This window comes from Micromys minutus, assembly GCF_963924665.1.
Source record: "Micromys minutus genome assembly, chromosome: 16".
Taxonomy (NCBI): Eukaryota; Metazoa; Chordata; class Mammalia; order Rodentia; family Muridae; genus Micromys; species Micromys minutus.
In genome coordinates this window covers 44,556,465-44,576,727 of record NC_137985.1, presented here as the reverse complement: position 1 = coordinate 44,576,727, position 20,263 = coordinate 44,556,465, and the positions used below count along the sequence as shown (strand labels likewise).

The window sequence follows — 20,263 nt, the reverse complement described above, 5'->3', positions numbered from 1 at the left end:
TATATCCTTCCTTGAGTCCTCTATCATCATCATGAGATACGATTTTAAATCCGAATCTTGCTTTTCTAGTATGATGGGGTATCCAGGACCAGCTGTCATGGGAGAACTGTGTTCTGATGATGCCAAGTAGCCTAAGTTTCTGTTGCTTATGTTTTGCCCTTGCCTATTGCCACCTGGCTATCTGTAGTACTATCTGCCCCTCCTGTCTCTGATGGGACCTGTCCTTCTTCAGATCCTGAGTGTGTCAGAGCTCCTCAGAGTCCAGGTGTCTCTGGGATCCTGGGCTCCTGAGTGTGTCAGAGCTCCTGGGAGTCAAGTTACAAAGTCCTGGCATGACCAAGCTCCTGATGTTCTTGAGTATGTCAGAGTTCCAATGCTCCTGGGTGTGTCCAATCTCTTGGGAGTCGATCTTCTTCTGTGATCCTGTGATCCTGGGCCTGTTAGAGCATCTGGGTGATGGGCTTCTCCTAAGTGCTGTGGGATTTGTTTTGGAACCAGCGCCCGAGGTCTGCTCAGGGCATATGTTCAGACTGGAAGAGATCCTCGCCATAACCTTGAATTTTTTTACATGTGTATTTCATTCACTGGGTGCATGTTATGTTTGTATCTGATGAATTATAGTCCTTCCATTGTCTAGATATGTGCATAAACCCTCTTTGTGTAGCTCCAAGCAGCTTAAATATTCAGTGGTTCTTGTTCTTTGCTGTTGGTGGTAGGACCGAACAGAGGCTGCAACCAAAATCATCCACACCATCAGAAGTAGGAGATGTAAGATGGTGAGGGACATGGAGGCGCTCTGCGACGCTTACATCATATTGGCGAACTTGGATGCCTCTCAGTGGAGGACTCAGAGAAGTACGTGTGGAAGCTGCTGTTCCGGCTTGGTCTGCAGTGATGTTCTCCATTTACAGCTAAATTCTCTTTATTCTTCATGTAGAAGGCATCAGTATTCCAGCCAGCCAGCCAATCACTAAACTGAAGAATTTAGAAGATGTTGTTGTTCCCACTATGGAAATTGAGGTAATTTACTATTAACTCCTGGTTTTTAATTATACATTAGTAGGTTAAATTGTTTTTAGATCTTTTTTTTTTTTTCAGTCCTAATGGTGGCTAATTGTAGTTTTGTGTTTCCACCTAGATGTTTGTTAGACTTTTTGGGGGGAGGGTGGAGCTAAGCCTTAAAATAGTCACAAGCTTCTCCCAAGATTTTCTTCTGTTTTATTTTATTGTTATTTTAACTCTAGTGACTGAACCTAGTATGTGCTGGGGAAGCCTTTCTATACTTAATTTTTATAGCAGGCTCTCACCGAGTTGGCTATGAACCTGCTTTGTAATTGAAGCAAGACTAGAACTCGACAATCCTGACTCAGTTCCTGAGTACCTGGGACTTAAGCCTGTGGCCCGTTCACTTTGTTTCACTGCATTATTCTTTTTAAGTGTGTGGGTGTGTTTCATGCCTGTGGTGATGAAGTACTTTACCTCTGGTTTGCAGGTACACAGCAAACACCACGCCATCATTTTTGTTATGGTCGTTTTGGTTTTTAATAATTTAATATGCAGTGGGATGTATTGGTTGTGATGTAACTATATTATTCAGTAAAACAATAGGTGTCGTAGTACTTTTAAGTTTCTGTGTACACATACTACACAGCTATTCACAGTGATCTTCTATTCCCAGAAGTACCATGTGGGCAGGATGTATGTAACATTAAAGGCTAACCATTTTAGAAGCTGATGTGTTAAGTCCATGGTACAGCTCTCTCTCCTTCCAGTGTGTACAATTTCCTCTCTTAAACATTTGTATGATGTTCTTGTGAATTAAATAATTTCTTAGAGTATTTAACACACATAAATGACAGCTAAGTTCTAGTTTCTTGGTAGTTTTTCAGCAGTATTAACTAGTTGACTTGAAATGCTGATGTTTTATTAAAAGATGTTCAAGAAAGGAAACTATGTTATATATAATTTTAAAAATCTGGGTCAGCAGAATGGCTCACCGAGTAAAGACACTTGCTGTGAAGCCTTTAAACCAGAGCATGGAGCTAGCATGGTGACACACACGTGTGGTCACCCAAATACACGCTCATATGCCAAGTAAATAAGCAAACGTAATAAAAAAAAATCTATCAGTGTCATTTTATTCTAACCTTATTTAACAAATTAGAAACTAGAAACCCAGTTGTTTATCAGCAGTGTGTTGTCATTTATGGTTCTGCTTACTGTTTATAATTTGTTTTCTTCCGTGGTAACCGTTTGTCTGACCCATAATAATCATTTGTTACCCTTTATTAGGTTGACCCCACAGGAGAGTATGAAAATCTGGTGACCATAAAATCATTTAAGACAGAATTTCGCTTAGCCGGAGGCTTAAATTTACCAAAAATAATAGATTGTGTGGGTTCTGATGGCAAGGAAAGGAGACAGCTTGTGAAGGTGAGACTTGCTTTTTCTGTGTCGTCCTCAGAGGGTTAGAGCCATCAGTGTAGGATGTTTTCTTCTTGCCTCGTTTGGCTGTCTGGATCTAGCTTTATCCTGAATTTTGACAGGTAGGAAACATTTGTGAAGTAGAAATACAGTTTGGTAGAACCAAACTGCTTTTATTCTTTTTAAATTGTGTGTCTTTCTCTGAAAGACTAATTTGCGTTTTGTTTCCTGCTATTATGGATTAGAAACGGGGCCTTGCTCATGCCCACCAGCTAGCTCCCTGCTTCTGAATTACATCCCAGCGCTCCTTTAGGCTTCATTTGAAAAGAGGCCATGCTGAGGTCGCTGGGCGGGGCTTGAGTTTAAGACCCTCTTGCTTCAGCCTCTGGAGAAGCTAAGACTGAAGGTCAGCAATACTGGGCTTTGCAGGCTCGTGCACAGTTGATTGAAAAGAAAGAATGTTACCAAGGTGTACATACACTGAGCTTACCAGTAAAAAAGGTAATTAGAACAGATTTAAGGCCTTTTCTCAGTATCCCGGGCCTGACACTGTGCCGCCTGCTCCTGGGAAATGACAGCACTCCTTGCTTTGCACTTAGGTGCTTCTGGGGTCTTGCTGAAGGTAGAAGAGAAATGAAGTGTTATTTTATTCGGTGTTTTGTATTGTGCCTTCAGATGAGGGAGTTCAGCTATTAGAGAAGCAGCTAAGGGAGACTTGGCCTTTTGTATCAGTCCGCTTCCCAGTTTCATATTTTTCCTAAATGAAAAGTGACAGTAGGCATCAATTATTCAAGAGATCCTGAAGACAAGCGCAGAAGCTCAGACTCACTTGCTCTGCCTCTTAGACGGCTCGGTGTGCTTATAATAAACTGTGCCTGTTTATGTGCGGTTGTTCTGAAGGGCCGAGATGACCTGAGGCAAGATGCCGTCATGCAGCAGGTTTTCCAGATGTGCAATGCACTCCTGCAGAGAAACACCGAGACTAGAAAGAGGAAACTGACCATCTGCACATACAAGGTAACTCTCGTTCCTACAAGGAAGCTTCCCAAGGGAAGTTCACTGTTTGGACCAAGGATGAGCAAATGCTTTCTGTGAAGGAACAACTAGTAAATATTTTAAACTTTGAGGCCCCACTTGGGTCCCTTGTATGTTCTTTTTTTTTTTTTTTTTTAATTATTTCAATTTTATTTCTTTTAATTTTAATTTTTTTGTTCTTTAGTTTTTAGTTTTGACGTTTTAAATCTGTGAAGTCATTCTTGGCTCACAAGCTGCACAGAAATAGGCCGTTGCTGGTTTTGCTTTAGAGGCTAGAGCTTGCACTCTCTGGTTGGACAGAACAGCTCTCACTTTCATCTCAGTCTTATTTAATGTTAGCTGCCACCAGACATTGTCTACAGTCGACAGGAATAGTCTCCCTTTGTTGTGTAAAGCCATGTACTGTAGGGATTGTGCCCCTGTTTGTATGTGCACGGTTCGTTTTGGTTGTTTCCGGGCTTGTGTTGCTACCACACACCGTGATGCTCGGCATGGAGAAGATGAAGTGAACATTCGTGCTCCATCCATATTCAGGCCAGTCTATTGGAAAGATCTCCAGAAGTCGGGTTGCTAGGTGAGAGGACACTGCAGCTATAATTTGGTTGGTTTTACTAGAGGACACTCAATGGAGTTAGACCCATTTCCATTTTCTCCACAATTCTCTTAAGAAATCCTCAAACCCTGTCATTCTAACAGCTGATCTCATTAGCTGGTCCTTTTCCCTAAGAGATGAAGGTTCCCTAGGCTTGTCCTTTTCTGGCTTTGTTCCCACATTCTTGCCCCCACCCCCGCCCTCTGTCACTGCTGCATCAGGACTTCTTGCTGCTGCACTTGTCTTTCCACAGGAACAAACCGGAAAGCATTTAGTTCGCTTCTAGTCGAGAGCCAGCTCTTTTTCAGAACAGTCTCAGGAGCTGCTTCTTTTGCTTTCAGAAGGGTAGGCGCTGCAAGTATTTTCTCTAGAAATCTTTTACCAGGAGCTAACTTAGACATTAGTACTTGTTTAAGAATTGAGTGCAAAAGTGCTCCCTACCCAACAGTTAAAGACCATTGTGCTCACTGCAGCAGCACAGACACTAAAATTGGACCAGTACAAGGAAAATTAGCATGGTCTCTGTGTAAAAAGGGGAAAAGAGAGTGTGCGTTGTGGGGTGTTCGGGCCCCACTACAGAGATATCTGTACAGTTTAAGGCCATTGGCCTTTTTACTGGGGCAGTCTAATCTCTAATCTAGCTTCTGGCTAAACATAGTTGTTGATATGTCCTGCCATGAAGCAGGCAAGTGAGCTCTCTCTCCTCTCTCCTCTCATCCCTGCTTCTTTTTGTCCATAGTTCTGTCTCCTGCCTCTGTCTTTCTGCCAAGACCTTCTTCTGCCCCATGTAGTCTAGCCACCAGCTCTTTATTTTAAACAAAAGTCAAGTTTCTTTCTCCTAAGAAAAAGCTGTTAGCACAGTGGGAGAGGTCCCCCAGCTCACTCATTCTGAGCCGGGCAGCAGCAGGAGTTCACCCAGTCCAGATTGAAGGCCACGTGACCCTCTATGACCTGCCCCATGGCAGCTCGCTTTTTAACTTGGTAATCTCAAAGAATCCTTTTTTGGGGGACATGTGAGGAGATAACATTTACTTTTAGAAAGCAGGTGACAGACCGTAGAAATGGCAATACCAGATATCCTGCTAGCACCTGGCACTGTGGGTACAGCAACTAACAGTTGAAAATTCAGGGGCACATCTACAACAGTGCTGGCTATTCTGACAAGTGTGTAACATGAATTGTAGCGATCACCTATCTCGCTGGCAAGGAAGACGCGCCACAACAGGATCCTTCTACAGGCGTTTATTGCAGGTTTGGTTGCAGTGGCGAAAGACCCCGAGCCCAGAAACCAGCCCTCCTTATATATGCTTAGGAGGACTGTGTCACCACCTGATTGGTGCATTCTGTGCGCCCTAATTAGCATACTCGGAGTCAGCGTGAGTCAGCAAAACAGGCATGTGTGCATGCGCACTTAGGTTGTTTATCTCAAAACTGGCCACCCTTCCTTCAGGCTGGGTGCCATCTTGTAATGGCGAATGCGGTGGCTTCCCACAATGAATAAACCACCTAGGAGTGGTGTTGACAAATACAGAAATGAGTTAAAAAATTAGGACAATATAACATGTAAAAACAAAGGTATGTCTTTAAATGGGATGGCATTGAAAAATATCAGCTTATTTGAAACTAATGTATGACAGTAAAATTTCAACAAAAATTTTAAGTGAATATTGAATGCTTACCTAGCAGGTATAAGGCCCAGAGTTCAATATCCTGCACTGAGGTGGAGTGTGGAAGGGACTGGAGAAAGTCAGTAAAACTGAATAAGCCTTAAAACATTTTCCGGTACATTTTTAAAAATTCAGTGTGTGTGCTAACAGCTGAGTTACATCAATAACTAAACAGCCCAATGGATGCTAAAAACAAAAGTCAAAAATCTGTAAAAAGCTGTTTTGTTGTTTGGTATTTTTTTATGTGTGTGAGCATTGTTCTCGCATACATGCCTGTGCACCACATGTGCCTGGCGCTCTCGGAAATCAGATTCCCTGAAACTAGAATTTAAAGATTGTCAAAAATAGAAAAGAACTGAATTCATAAGAACATTTTGACCAGCAAACCTATCATGTTATGTCCTTTCATTTCTTTCTGTCATTTATCTGGGGCCAAATTCAGAGGCTGGAAGTCTGTCTCTTGGAACCAAGCTGCTGAGCTGATTCTCTTTAGTGTCTGAAGTCTCAGCAGAAGCTAAAACGATCTTTTGTTTGACTGTTGAGCCTAGGTTTTTTTCATGCTTTCCTCCACAGAGGACAGAAGTGTTAATAAATCCTGAGAAAACACTCCATACTGACTGGTAAATGGTCGTCAACACTTCTTTAATGTTCTGTAACTGAAGGTGTTTCATTTCATCTCAGGTGGTTCCGCTCTCTCAGCGAAGCGGTGTTCTCGAGTGGTGCACAGGAACCGTCCCTATTGGTGAATATCTCGTTAACAACGAGGAAGGTGCTCATAAAAGATACAGGCCAAATGATTTCAGCGCCTATCAGTGCCAAAAGAAAATGATGGTGAGTTGGAAGATTTTTTTAGTCGTTCATAAAGCCACCCGGTGTTGTAAAATACAAAATGCATAACCTAATGAGATAATTGTTGAAGATACCAAGTAAAAACAAGATGGAAACTTAACAAGATGGATGTATGTGTGTGTGAAATGGGAAGGAATGTGAACAGTGTGGAGAGAGGAGGCATGTGGTTACAGACCAGTTAAGACTTGGGTTTTAAGAAGGGATAGGTGAGGCTGGAGTTAGTAATTGACCCAGAAAGCATAGTTTTGCTGTGAAATGTTTACAAGTGTTTAACCGGTAGGTTTTTAAAAAAAAGTCCCTTGTGAAAAATCAGGATGTCGGAGACTATTTGGGGGGGGGGGGGCACTGAGGCAGGGTCTCTCTAGGCCTGGCTGTCCTGGAGCTCAGGATGTAGACCAGGCTGGCTTGGAACTCACAGAGATCCACCCACCTCTGCCTCTTGAATGCAAGGATTAAAATCGTGCACCACCATGCCTGGCTTCAGATTTACATTTTAGGAAGATAATTCTGGCAGTAATGTATGTTGTGGTTTTGAGAAAACAGATTAAGTATATTATTTGAGTCAAGGCTAATTAATGTCATGAATGAAGAATTGTGGGTAAATAAGGGATACATTAAAGAGGCAAGACTGATAGAATTTGATTGGTTAGAATTGATGATATACTCTTAGAGAAAGAGGTGAGGAAAATGCAAGGTCCTTCTGAGTAGGATTTGAGTCACTACTCAGAAATGAAGTCAGCAGTCAACAAATAGGGCCATGTGAAATTAAAAGGCATCTTTGCAGCAAAGAAGCAAAGGTAATCAAATGAAAAGGCAGCTTCCAGAATGGGGGAAAGTCTTTGCCAACTCTGTATCTGACAAAAACTTATAGCTAGAATAAACAAAGAACTTAAAAAAAGGAAATAAGAAAACAAATGACCAAATCAGTAAATTGGCTAATGAAATGCAGTTAGAAAGGTGAAGTCTGAACCAGCATGTGAGTAAGTGTTCTACTTCACTAAACATTGAGATGCTCCCCTACCCAAGTCAGAACGACAAGGAGCCTAGAGAGATGGGTCAGCAGGTAAACAGTTTCTGCTGCTAAACCTGACCACCTGAGTTCAGATCACAGGACCTACATGGTGGAGGAGAGCACCAACCCCCACAGGCTCTGCTCTGACTGACACACGTGCGTTCTGGTTCATGCACTCCAAGCAACACACACACAGTAATAAAAATGTGATAAGACTGGGCTAGAGAGATGGCCCCCAGGTTAAGAGAACTTGATACTCTTGCAGAGGACCTGGCTTCAATTGTCGGTGCATTCATGGTGGCTCACAATCATCCTCAACCCCATTCCAGGGAATCCAACAGGTACCCATGTGCTGCACATATGTGCATGCAGGCCAAACGTCCATGTGAACAAAGTAAAACAGAACAAAAAGGTTTGTAATACTGAGACACAACAATTGGCAGCACAGATGCCTTTATGTACTGCTGCTTGGTGACAAAAACTGTGGTCCAGCCACTGTGGGGTTAGTGTGGAGGTTCTCAAAGACCTAAGATCACATCTACTGTATGGCACAGCTGTGCTGTTTGTGTGCCTGAAGGATTCCTGGGTGGCTATAGAACCAGTCTAGATGTCAAGCTATAGGATTCAGTAAAGAAAATGGAAAATTGTTAAGGCTTAAAGAATGAAGTTATATTGTTTGCAGACAAATGGGTGCAGCTAGAGATAATATTAAGCTGGTTAAAACCAGAGAGATGTATAATTTTTCAAATTTGTGGTTCCTAGATTTTAAAAAAAAGTATAAAATGAAAGAGAGCAGAACTGTAATTTTTTAGGGATTCAAAGGGGAGGGTAACAAGTGAGAAAAGAGAGAGGGAAACAGGCGGGGGATGTACACTCAGTACATGATCTATACCTGGATGAAATCCTATGAAGTAATCAACAAGAGCAGTGTACAGAAAAGTGTGCTCTTCACAGTTTTCTGGATGCTGAGGCTGGCTGACTGCTACATTTGGATTTGGAATTTCAAATGAGGATGTTGTGTTACATCCTCACTCGGGCCACTCAGAGGTGTCTGAGCCAGGTCAGGACACCATCCTCAAATGGATGGACACTGAGCTCACTGAAGCTGATAAACTTGACTTCAGGAAGTTTTCCTTAGAGGTTCTAAGGAACAGGAATCTGGTGCCTCCATTCTCTGACACCACCCAAGATCTCGGGGGATTATTGGGAGTGCTTCTGGCATCTCCCTTGTCAGTCATCTATGTTGCAAGAACCCTCAAATTGGAGTTGGGTTAAAAATTAGAGGGTCCTAATGTGATCACTTGGATGAAAGGTGTTCCTGACCGGATTGCTAACTTCTTGTCGGCATCGTCCCAATGATCTATTAGCTGTTTCACCTAAAAGCACTGTGGATATTAGCTGAAACAATGTCATAAATGTTCTGTCTACAGGAAGTGCAGAAGAGGTCTTTCGAAGAGAAGTACGATACCTTCATGAGTATTTGCCAGAACTTTGAACCAGTTTTCCGTTACTTCTGCATGGAAAAATTCTTGGACCCAGCTGTTTGGTTTGAGAGACGATTGGCATATACGCGTAGTGTGGCCACATCTTCTATCGGTAATCCTGCAGATCTCATGATCTACGCTGATCACGTGCATCTGTCTCCACAAGGAGATGGTAGTGGTGATGGTAGTTGTTACTCAAACTGTCCTCACAAGGAAATTACGTTTGTTCATGCTGATTGTTAGCTTGCAGCCATCTTTATAGAAGAGAATTCTATGCTGAGGTGGAGAAATAAATAAAACCAGTGTCAGTTTAGTTTTCAGTGTAGTGAATGTGATTTATTTTCTCTTCCTTCGATATACATTTTTTGAAATTTTTTTGTTTTTGTTTTTGGAAAACAAACCTTTGATATTGCCATTTGACTTCTTATTCTTCCGTACAAAACCAGTGATTTCTTTTGCTTAACAGAATCTCAGGACAGAAATGTGATGTGTGTTTAAATATTTGATTCACAACATGTTTTGACTTTTTTTTTTATGAGATTGGAGTAAAGTTAAAGTCATTAACAAAATCCTAGACCATGAGAACTGACAGAAATGTGGAGACTGGTGTTAATCTGCAACTAAAGCAGTTCCTTTTGCCACTGCTATGCCATACATAGAGTGGCAGGGCATGCATGTTTGGAGGAGGTCCTCAGTATTTTTGGGGACCTCTTCTGCCATGAAAACCTCTAATTGGATTAAAGTTGCTTGGTTTATAAACAAGAAAGCAGGCTCAGTTAACAATAGAGCCAGCCAGACATAGTGGCATCCTTACTCCCTACCCAGTGGTTTTTCTGTAACACTGTGTGTGCTTTCTTTTATCAGGCTAAGGGTATTTCAAGGCATGCTGTTATCTGTCTTAAAAAACAGAAATGCACTGCCCCTGCACAGGCACCTGGCGGAATGAAGTATCGATCAGTTTTTGGTCAGCATAGTTCCATTAGGCAGAGGACAGAGAAGATATCTTTAGCAGCACATCTATTTGTAAAATGTAAAGTGCATTAAAGTATCTGGCTAGATTTGCTTAAACTCTACAAACTATTCACTGTTCATAATTTCCTTGAAGTGGCTTTAAAGTCTAGACTTAAAAATTACACAGAGTGAAGGATACCAGTCGAGATTATAGTTGAATGTGTATTAGAGATTTCACACGGTCAATTTTGGGTTTTCTCTCTAGTTGGTTACATCCTTGGACTTGGAGATAGGCATGTACAGAATATCTTGATAAACGAGCAGTCAGCAGAACTTGTACACATAGATTTGGGTGAGTAAGAAAAGTTTTGTTTTGTCTTTTAAAAGTTATGTTTTTAAGCATAAGCTGAGTCCACCTGTGACAGTGAGTGAATCTCACTGTTAGGTTGAGTGGCGGTTGAGTCAGTCCTCCAGACAAGAAGGTGATTGAGAAGATGGAGATCTAATGAGGAGGGGGTAATTAATAATCCTGCTAGAGGGAACTTTGCCAGAAGTTAAGTAGCTCGAGACAGAGCAGGGTAGTAGACTGAAAAGACGGGCTAAAGAGCTTTGACTTTTAATCCGTTAGATGGTGGGAAATGATCAGTTTTGCACTTCATTTCAAAACATTAGTGAGGTTTCCGGATAGCAGTGCTAGCTCAATATCGAAGAGAGGGTTGGATGTCATGACAAGTCCAGTTCATCAGCGGCGGAGGGCTGCAGTCACTGGGCTGGAGCAGACGCTGATCTCACACTGAAAAAACTAAACCAGAGTGGGCTTTGTAGCTCATGACTATAATCCCAGCACTTAAAAGGATGAAGCAGGAGGATTGCTGTGAGTTCAAAGACAGCTTAGGCTATATAGGAAGTTTCAGACCAGTCTGGGTTACAAAAAGAGACTCCCCCACTCCATTGTGAAAACAGAAACCAAAAGCAAGTCTCACAAACCAAGAGGAGGGGTATCTTAGCTGCTAAGCTTCTCTCAGCACATCAAAGGAAATGGTCCTAGAAGGGGCATCTTTTAAGCCATAGGAGGAAAATGTTCCATGAAGGCAGTAGTGAAGTCCAGTATTAACTGCAGCAGACAGTTGGAGTGAATGCAAGTGTGGTTTCAGGTACATAATTCATTTAATATGACAATTATAAAATTAAGCACAGTAGTGGTAATTAGATCACTGGAGATATGTGTAGAGATCGAAAGCCCTGTGAAGAAAGTAGGTGTGGCTATAGAGCCTTATGAGAGGTCTCTGGGTGTCGGGATGTTAGTGTCTGGTTGAACCAGTGTCCATATTCTGACTGTGATACTGTACCATGGTTTTCTACTCTAATGAAAAAAAACCGGGGAGTAAGGTGGTCTTTGCTCATTATTTCTTAGGATTACATGTGAGTCTGTAATTACCTCAAAATCAGCATGTAAGTCTGTATCTCAAAACTTTTTTAAAATTTAAAATGTTTTAAAAATGCCTGATACATATGTCTTCTATGTTTTAGACATACCATTTTCCATTTTTAAAATCACCCTTTAGTGTGTCTTCCTTTGTCAAGAAGCTGTTACTTTTGCATTTGATGTGATTCTCATAGTTTATAAAGCTGAGATAAGCAGGGAAAAATAGCAAAAATAGTTATATTTTTTCCATTCATCCAGGACTAATAGGACATGACTAATAAATGGTTTGCTGCCTGTAGAAAGTTAGCGTGTACTTACAGAGACAGTGTATTAGCCTTTCAGACTTGCGTGCCTCACATCTCTTTTATTTTAGGAGTGGCTTTTGAACAGGGGAAGATCCTTCCCACTCCAGAAACGGTTCCTTTTAGACTCACCAGAGATATTGTGGACGGGATGGGCATCACTGGTGTGGAAGGTGTCTTTAGGAGGTAAGGGAGGGAAAACAGGCAGTATTTGCTGTCAAAACTATTCAGCTCGTAGATTTAGATAGATGACTCAGTGTTTTATAGTAGTAAGGAAGAGACCCTGGGTATGGGCACTGAGAGTTTCTTTATCGTTGTTCTGTTTGGCCACTGTGGTGTTAATTCAGCGTGGCGTGTGTGTGGTCATACCTAACTTCCTCTGGAAGAAGCCCACTTCTATGCTGTTACTCAGTCTTAGCTGTTTTTTTTTTTTTTTTTTTTTTTTTTTTTTGGTGTTTTGTTGATGCTCCTGGTTGGGGCTATTAAAAAGATGATGGTTCTGTATGAAAGAACCATGTTCTGGTATAACTCCCAGCCAAAGGTTTTAGTATTCCTTGTAGTTTTCCCAGCAAAGGTCCACAAACTCAGCTCATCAAAGTGAATTAATACTTGCCTCCATAATCAAAACCAAGTATTTCATAGTAGTACTATCTTCTTTGTAAGTGCTGAGCTTAGGAAACATCTACACACACACACACACACATACACACACACACACACATATGCATATGTATATATATTTGTATCAACTTCTTGAGCATCTCATAAATGTCTTAGTCAACTGTTCTGCTCTTTGAAATATAATATGGGGAATTGCTAGCAAGAATCATTCAAGTATGTATTCATAAGTGCACATAGGCAAAGAAGGGCTGGAATACTGCTGTCTACAGAATCCGTGATTGTCCTGTTTCCCCTTGCAGGTGCTGTGAAAAAACAATGGAAGTTATGCGTGGTTCTCAGGAAACACTGCTAACCATTGTGGAGGTAAAGCGTGCACAGGACATCTGCATTCCTTTGCCATTAGCCTGCCTTGCTAGAAAGTCACTCATTTGAAGAGCATTGCTATATTTCATGGAGAGTGGTCTTGGGCAGCAGCAGATACTTGGGGACACAGTGAGCATATCCACACATCACAAGGTTTGGGGTTAGAAACGGCCCCAGTCCCCTCACACTTCTGCAATATTATAGAATTGTCCAGTAATCGCCAATCTTCAATCCATTAATGTGCACTTTGACATCTTAGACATGGGCCTGAGAGGATGACTCAGTTGGCAAAGTGCTTGGCCCACAAGCATGAGGACCTGAGTTTGGATCCCCAGATCCCACGTCCAAACCTAGCATAGTAGTACATGCTTACACTGCTGGGGCAACCCCTGGGACTCTTGGCCAGCAAGTCTAGCTCCATCGGTGAGTTTTCATTCAATGATAGACACTATCTCAAAAAATAAAGAAGAAAAGTAATTGAAGAAAGCACCTGGCATTAACCTCTGGTTTCCAGGCACACCCACACACGTGATTATGTGCATGCACATACAGATAAGCCTGTGTGAATCCTGTATAGCATTACTTAGAGATTGGTTTCCATGAAGAGAAATCAGCAATATGTATCATTTTCCCTACAAATCTCAGAGCTAATTTAAATGGAAGTCATACTGTCAGCACTGTTAGTGGCAAACATAGCTGAAGAGCACTTGCTGCTGAGACTTCTGCCGTGCCTTCTTGCTATTTAGCTTTGAGACAGCTCACCTGCGTGGAGCTGTGGCCTGCAGGATATTCGACGTGTTTAAATTTCATGTTGACCCAGGGCAGAGAGGGAAGGAAGTCATACTTGCAGTGTTTACTACCCAAGTGAGAACCACGCGCCCCTGGGAGTCATTTGCACCCTGGTAAGGTTGTGTGGACAAGAACTCAGCTGTCTCCTGCACAGGGAAGTACACACAGGAAGTAGAGCACAGGTCTGGCCGGCTGCACACAAGTGTCTTCTGCACTGCTTCTAAGGAGTAGATGCTGAGTTCAAACCAGATTTCTAGGGATGCAGGAGGACCGTGGCTGTTTTGTAAATGACTCTTGTGTGCAGGCAGGGTTAAGAGTCATTCCCGTCTCACTGGCACCAACTACTGAGCCTGTGATAACGGGAGCACAGCAGTGTCCTTTAGAAGATTCAAGTAACAGTGGTCCAAGTGAGGGAACTGCATCTGATAAATTACTTCTGTCTTCACCCACAATGTCTGTGTCACTTCAGAACTGCCCCACCCCATTGCCCCGGCTACACACAGTTCTGTGTTGCCTTTGATCAATTCAGATTTCTGACATTCAGTTGTTCTTTTTCCTACAGTTTCCCATTGATTAGTGTTACTTTATGATGTGGTTGCTATTGTTTTTAACTGCATAATTAAAATGCGCATTTTTTTGTTTTTCCTGTTTAGGTTCTTTTGTACGATCCACTCTTTGATTGGACTATGAATCCTTTGAAAGCTTTGTATTTACAACAGAGGCCAGAAGATGAGACGGACCTCCATTCCACCCCCAATGCAGATGATCAAGAATGCAAACAAAGTCTTAGGTAGGAGATTTCAAGAAGGACCTGCTGTTACTTAGATCCTGTTCCCAGGCCCTTAATGGTTGTACTTCATTATAATCTCTGTTCTTTTATTAGTGATCCTGACCAGAGTTTCAACAAAGTAGCTGAGCGTGTCTTGATGAGATTGCAAGAGAAACTGAAAGGCGTGGAGGAAGGCACTGTGCTCAGTGTGGGTGGACAGGTGAACCTGCTTATCCAGCAGGCTATGGATCCCAAAAATCTCAGCCGACTCTTCCCAGGATGGAAAGCTTGGGTGTGACCTTCAGTAGAGGAGTTGCTGGAGTTCAGAAATGACATCTTACCTACCATCTTTGGATAGGAATTACCCAAGTGAATAACTTGCTTTTGAACCAATTTTCTACTTGATTGATCACCACCCAAATATTGGTATTTCTGCTCTCTACTGGTAGAGGTATTGGTTACGTAAGAGCTACTGGTAGGTTTAGGTCATGCTTGTGTTACTACAGTGGGATCACCCACATACACACTGAACAGCAAACACTGGGGATGGCCGAGTGAGCCTTACTTTTGGTGCACATCAAGACAAGTTCACAACTTCTCCTCTAAACAATCTTTCATTAAAGCATGCGTTCCAGAGTGTGTATGAGCTTGTCACACACAGTAAGTAATGAAGTACTTATTAATACTTTTTTAAAGGAATTCTTTAAAATTCTGTCAGTATATCATGAGAAACCCACATTAGAGTGAATGTTGGGCTGGGGTGTGGCTCAGTGGTAGAACATGTGTCTAACCTGTAATGAGGACCCATATTCTGACCAGAATTGTAGACTCAAGAGAAAAAAAAAAATGGAGCATGCTGAAAGCAAGTAGTATAGGTTGAACAGCCTTAATTCCAAAGTCCAAACCATGAGATGCTTTGGCGTTCAAAACTTTCTGACATATTGGGCGAATTTTAGACTTGCAAATCAGCACATAGCTAGTCTTAGTCTGCTGTCTGCGCAAATGCTTCACAACCTGGAAATGTCTTAATACTGAAAGCTTTGGTCCTTGGCATCTTTAGGAAAGGACACTAAAGAAATGTTCTGATTTCAGGCCAGGTGTGGTGGGTGACACACACCTTTAATCCCAGTACTTCAGAGAATCTCTGAGTTCAAGGCCAGCCTGGTCTGCTGAGCAAGTTCCAGGACTGCCAGGACTACACAGAGAAACCCTGTCTGTAAAAGCAAACAGAAGAAATAGTCGGCCTTCAGCAGCGAGGTCACTTGCATTCCCAAGCAATGAGCTCTGGTGAGCATGGCTGGTGTAGCTAGTGGCGTTGGAGTTCTGTGCATGCTCGATCCACTTATTTGGGCCTCCCAAGGTTTGTACCACCACATTCTGCTTAATTAACTGTCACCAACCATGTTAAACATCTCATTGTGATCTCTCTGATTGTTTATTAAGGCAAGTGCTTGAGTTTGAGGGACTTTTGTCGTTTTGAAGGGTGTGCTCATTTTTAGCCCCCTCCATTCATACACACACATTGTGTGGGACTCTTGGGTGGCCTGGGTTAAGAGAGATTCTCAGACAGTTTGCTTCTGTCTCATCCTCAGGGATTTTACTGGGATTCCTAAGAGCAGAAGAGAGTTTTCAGGCCACTGTAGACCTATTGTCTGTCTTCTCTAAGCTGGTGGGCATAGTGTTTTATTGATGCCCCTTAAATGCCACTTGTGTCTCATCATGGTGGCTGGGTGAAGGGAAGTGCATTTAGTGCCTCTCCCTTGCTGTCTGCAAGCCTGAGATATATGGTATTTGTATTGTTGATATATACATATGCACTTACACACACACACAAAGCCAAACTACTCTTGGTTTCGGTAAGCTGCTATGAAATTATTCTGCATTTCAACTTTCTTTGTGTATTTTGTAAGTACCGCTTAAATGGGCAGTTGGTATCTACTTGACTGCAATAAATCAAGTGAATGTAATGAACTTAGAATGTCTTTAAGCAAGTGCTGATATATTCATGGATGGATGAAGATAATTAGCTAATAATGGCTAGCTAAATGAATTTGTAATTTTTTTGTAATCTACTCAAGAGGTTGGACTAATATAATTGATCCATTCTTTACCCTTGAATAATAGTTCATAAACAGAATGTATTCAAATTTCTTCAGTGGCTTTGAAAAAGCTATATCAGATTTTTCAGATAAACCTAGAAACGACTTAGTGAAAGGTGAAAAGGATTAAGTTAGAAAATATTTTGACAGTCTTGAGTAAGATGGGTAGTTACCAGGAGCCAATGTTAAAAATCAGGTATTTTCTTCATGCAGAGTACCTAGCATGTCTATCAGCAGCACCTCTAATTGTTACAACAAAACTCTGTAATGTTCATGATGGTGTCACGGGTTATTTGGAGAAAAGTTACTTGCTTGAGGCCAGAAGACACTACATGTTTCTCACAGGTCAGTGAGAAGCAAGTAGAAAAGCTGCTAGAAAAGAAAGCGAGACAGCGTGTCTGTCTGTAGTAGAGGAGCCGGCCGCCCCGCTTCCAGCCCTGTGCTCCTGTGCACTCTTAAATGGTCCCCAGTCAGGTCCTAAAGCTAAGGTCACCATAGTGTCAATTAAAATGGGGGGGAAAGGATTTGCACCTAGAAATCCATCACAAATTTAAATATGGTAAAAGGAATAAAAGAAAAAGGAAGATCTTTGAGTACCTTAAGGTTTATAATAACTGTCTTTTTAGGTAGAAGGCCAGTATGAAATAGAGAAATATGTCATTTCAAATGTTACAGTTGCACCTTAATAATGTATTTTATGTAGATTTGTTTAGTGCTAGTATATTTGTTTCTCAGTTACACTGTTACCTGAATTGCCATTTTTTTTTTAAATAAAGGACTATACAAGTATATGCTGACTATGCAGTCGTATGTCCATTTTATGAAATTCTTGAGTGCTGTGTGTGCTAGGCATGGGGCTAGTTCCTAGGGAGACAACAGTGAGTTCAGAGTCCAGGCAAGATTGGTGGCTGATGCTGTGATCACCGGCCGGTCCAGGGCAGTGCATTCCAGTCTTTGTGTCCGGTAGTTCTTCTAACTACCTTGCAACAGGAAGGCAAATGAACATGTTCTTTATTTCCACTTATAAAGTGATCTAGTTGACTTTTCTCAAATCTAAAATAACTAAAGAGCCTAATATCTTAATATGATGTTTTGTTTTATCGTGTTTTAAAATAAATTCCTTCCTTTTGGGGGTTCGGAATTGGTAAAGATCTCATATAATGACAATCATTCCTTGGAATAAAAACCCATACATTGCTCTAACAGGATGTGTGGGTTTTTGTTTGGTGTTGTCGTTTAGTAGTGTGTTGATCAAAAGCAGATGTTCTAAATCGGTGGGTTTTGCCTTGTTTATATTTTCAAACTCAAAACAAAACTTTCCGTTGGGTACAAAATGCTCGTGCCTTCACTAGTGACAGCTAAGGACACAAAGCCTTCCACACTTTCTTTGGTGTGGTTTCCTTCTGCGGAATAGTCGTGATGACTGAGTATTTTGCAGTATTTAATGCTCCTCTCCTGGCTGCATGATATTATTGCCAATCTAAGGTCACTAATCACTTGCTGTCATCACTGGTCCTCTGATGGTTAAAGCTCTTGTAAGGACTTTCCTTCATCCCTAGACCTCCCTAAATGTTAACGTTTCTTATGGTGCTTATTGAGGGGATGGTGCATACTTGTGTTACATTTCTTCCTAGGCACCTTCATAGTTGTCTTAGGGTATCTATGCCTGCACAAGCATCATGACCACACAGCAAGTTGGGGAGGAAAGGGTTCATTCAGCTTACACTTCCACATTGCTGTTCATCACCAAAGGAAGTCAGGACTGGAACTCAAGCAGGTCAGGAAGCAGGAGCTAATACAGAGGCCATGGAGGGATGTCACTTACTGGCTTGCTTCCCCTGGCTTGCTCAGCCTGCTTTCTTATAGAACCCAGGTCTACCAGCTCAGGGATGGCACCACCCACAATGGGCTGGGCCCTCCCACCTTGATCACTAGTTGAGAAAATGCCTTCCAGCTGGATCTCATGGAGGCATTTCCTCAACTGAGGCTCCTTTCTCTGTGATAACTCCAGCTTGTGTCAAGTTGACACAAAACCAGCCAGTACAATAGTTTTGATAGTCTTTCTCTTCAGACTTATGAAATTTGTTACTTTCCCCTGACATTTCATCCAGTAATGAGAGAGAGAGAGAGAGAGAGAGAGAGAGATAGATTCTCAAGCTTCCTAATACTGTTACTCTTTGTTTTCTTTTTTTTCCTTTATTGTATGTTTTTAATTTACATTTCAAATGTTAACACCTTTCCCAGTTTCCCCTCCAGGACCCCCCTCATCCTATCCATTCTCCCTCTGCCTCTATGGGGGTGCTCCCCCACCCACTCCCTCCCGCCTCCCCTTCACTGGGGCATCAAGCCTTGACAGGACCAAGGGCCTCCTCTCTCATTTATGCCCAACAAGGCCACCCTCTGCTACATAAGGGGCTGGAGCCATGGGTCCCTCCATGTGTACTCTTTGGTTGGTGGTTTAGTCCCTGGGAGCTCTGGGGGGGGGGGGTCTAGTTGGTTGATATTGTTGTTCTTCCTATGGGCCTACAAACCCCTTCAGCTCCTTCAGTCCTTTCTCTAACTTCTCCATTGGGGTCCCTGTGCTCAGTCTGACGATTAGCTACAAGCATCCTCATCTGTATCAGTAAGACTCTGGCAGAGCCTCTCAGGAGATACCCATCTGGACATTATGGGGTGCCACCTAGTCATGAAGGTAAGTGTGAGGACTAATTTGTTGGATTCTCCTTTTCCTTCTATGTGTGTTTGCTTGCTGAAATTATGGGCCAGAACCCCAACATATGGGCTATTCCTCTGATTGGTAGAGTATACTCTTTTGGCAAGTTTTTAAAAAGTTACGGTGAAGAATCATAGTGATCTAGGGTGAGAAGGTGGTGAAATTTTCTGAACAAAATAGATTTAAAGTATAGACTAGAGAAAACTAGAGTGGGGTTGATTGGAGCAAAATCTGTGTAGGTATTAGAGTTTTGAATCAGGAGAGATGAGGGAGAATCAACTTCTCCATTGGGGACCCCATGCTCAGTCCAATGGTTGGCTGAGAGCATCTGCCTCTGTATTTGTCAGGCTCTGGCAGAGCCTCTCTGTAGACAGTTATATCAGGCTCCTGTCTTTTTTTTTTTTTTCCTTTAATGTTTGAGTGCACTGTAGCTGTCTTCAGACACACCAGAAGAGGGCATCAGACCCATTACAGATGGCTGTGAGCCACAAGTTGAGGACCACTATTTGAGACAATCATATATGCTATTGATATTTTTTTCCTCCAGATTTAATACTGTTTTGTTACTTTGTCTTCCTCCTGTGGCCTCATCCTCAGCTTGGTGCAGTACAGAAGCAGTCATGTTTGAACAGTGCTGTGGCTGATGGCTTCCTCCTAGCTGGACTGCTGAGAAGTTTTGTGGTGAGTGAACCATTTCTGAGCTCACACTGCTCACACTGTTAGGTTTTCTAAGATTAAGTCAGGCACACACTTTCAACACTTGGGGAGTGGAACCACCTTTAGGAAGCCAGTGCAAGGAAGTTAGGGGAGGGGATGAGTTTTGAATTCATAACATGGAACCCTGGTGCCTCTTTGTGTCATTGTTCACTGGCGTGATACTGTCTTACCACAGAACCCAAAGGAGTCCTACAAGTTATTTACCTCACGTACTTTGTCCCAGCAATAGGATGCCATCATAATACACATGGGTATATAGGTGTCTTAGACTCTGTTCCTAGTGCTTTTAAGTATAAAACCAGAACGGAGAGGCTGGTCCTTTTTGTTTGTTTTGTTTTTAACCTCACCTTTACTTCCCACAATGTGTAATTTCTTGAGAATGATAGTATATAACATCAACTCAGAGAAAGAGAAAGATTTTACATTCTTCCTAATGAGCACATGAAATGA

The 20,263-nt window shown here is 42.1% G+C and overlaps 1 protein-coding gene across 1 annotated transcript in view; it reads left to right on the top strand.

Moving 5' to 3' along the window:
- ATM (ATM serine/threonine kinase) overlaps positions 1–17,133 on the top strand; it is a 90,174-nt gene extending 73,041 nt beyond the window's left edge. The window contains exons 52-62 of the mRNA XM_080929658.1: positions 717–855; positions 938–1,020; positions 2,293–2,433; positions 3,325–3,441; positions 6,400–6,549; positions 9,010–9,175; positions 10,280–10,366; positions 11,814–11,928; positions 12,663–12,726; positions 14,169–14,305; positions 14,399–17,133. Coding sequence (XP_080785784.1) covers positions 717–855; positions 938–1,020; positions 2,293–2,433; positions 3,325–3,441; positions 6,400–6,549; positions 9,010–9,175; positions 10,280–10,366; positions 11,814–11,928; positions 12,663–12,726; positions 14,169–14,305; positions 14,399–14,582 — 1,383 coding nt within the window. The 3' untranslated portion in view covers positions 14,583–17,133. The remainder of the gene's footprint in view (positions 1–716; positions 856–937; positions 1,021–2,292; positions 2,434–3,324; positions 3,442–6,399; positions 6,550–9,009; positions 9,176–10,279; positions 10,367–11,813; positions 11,929–12,662; positions 12,727–14,168; positions 14,306–14,398) is intronic.
- Positions 17,134–20,263: the final 3,130 nt, after the last annotated feature.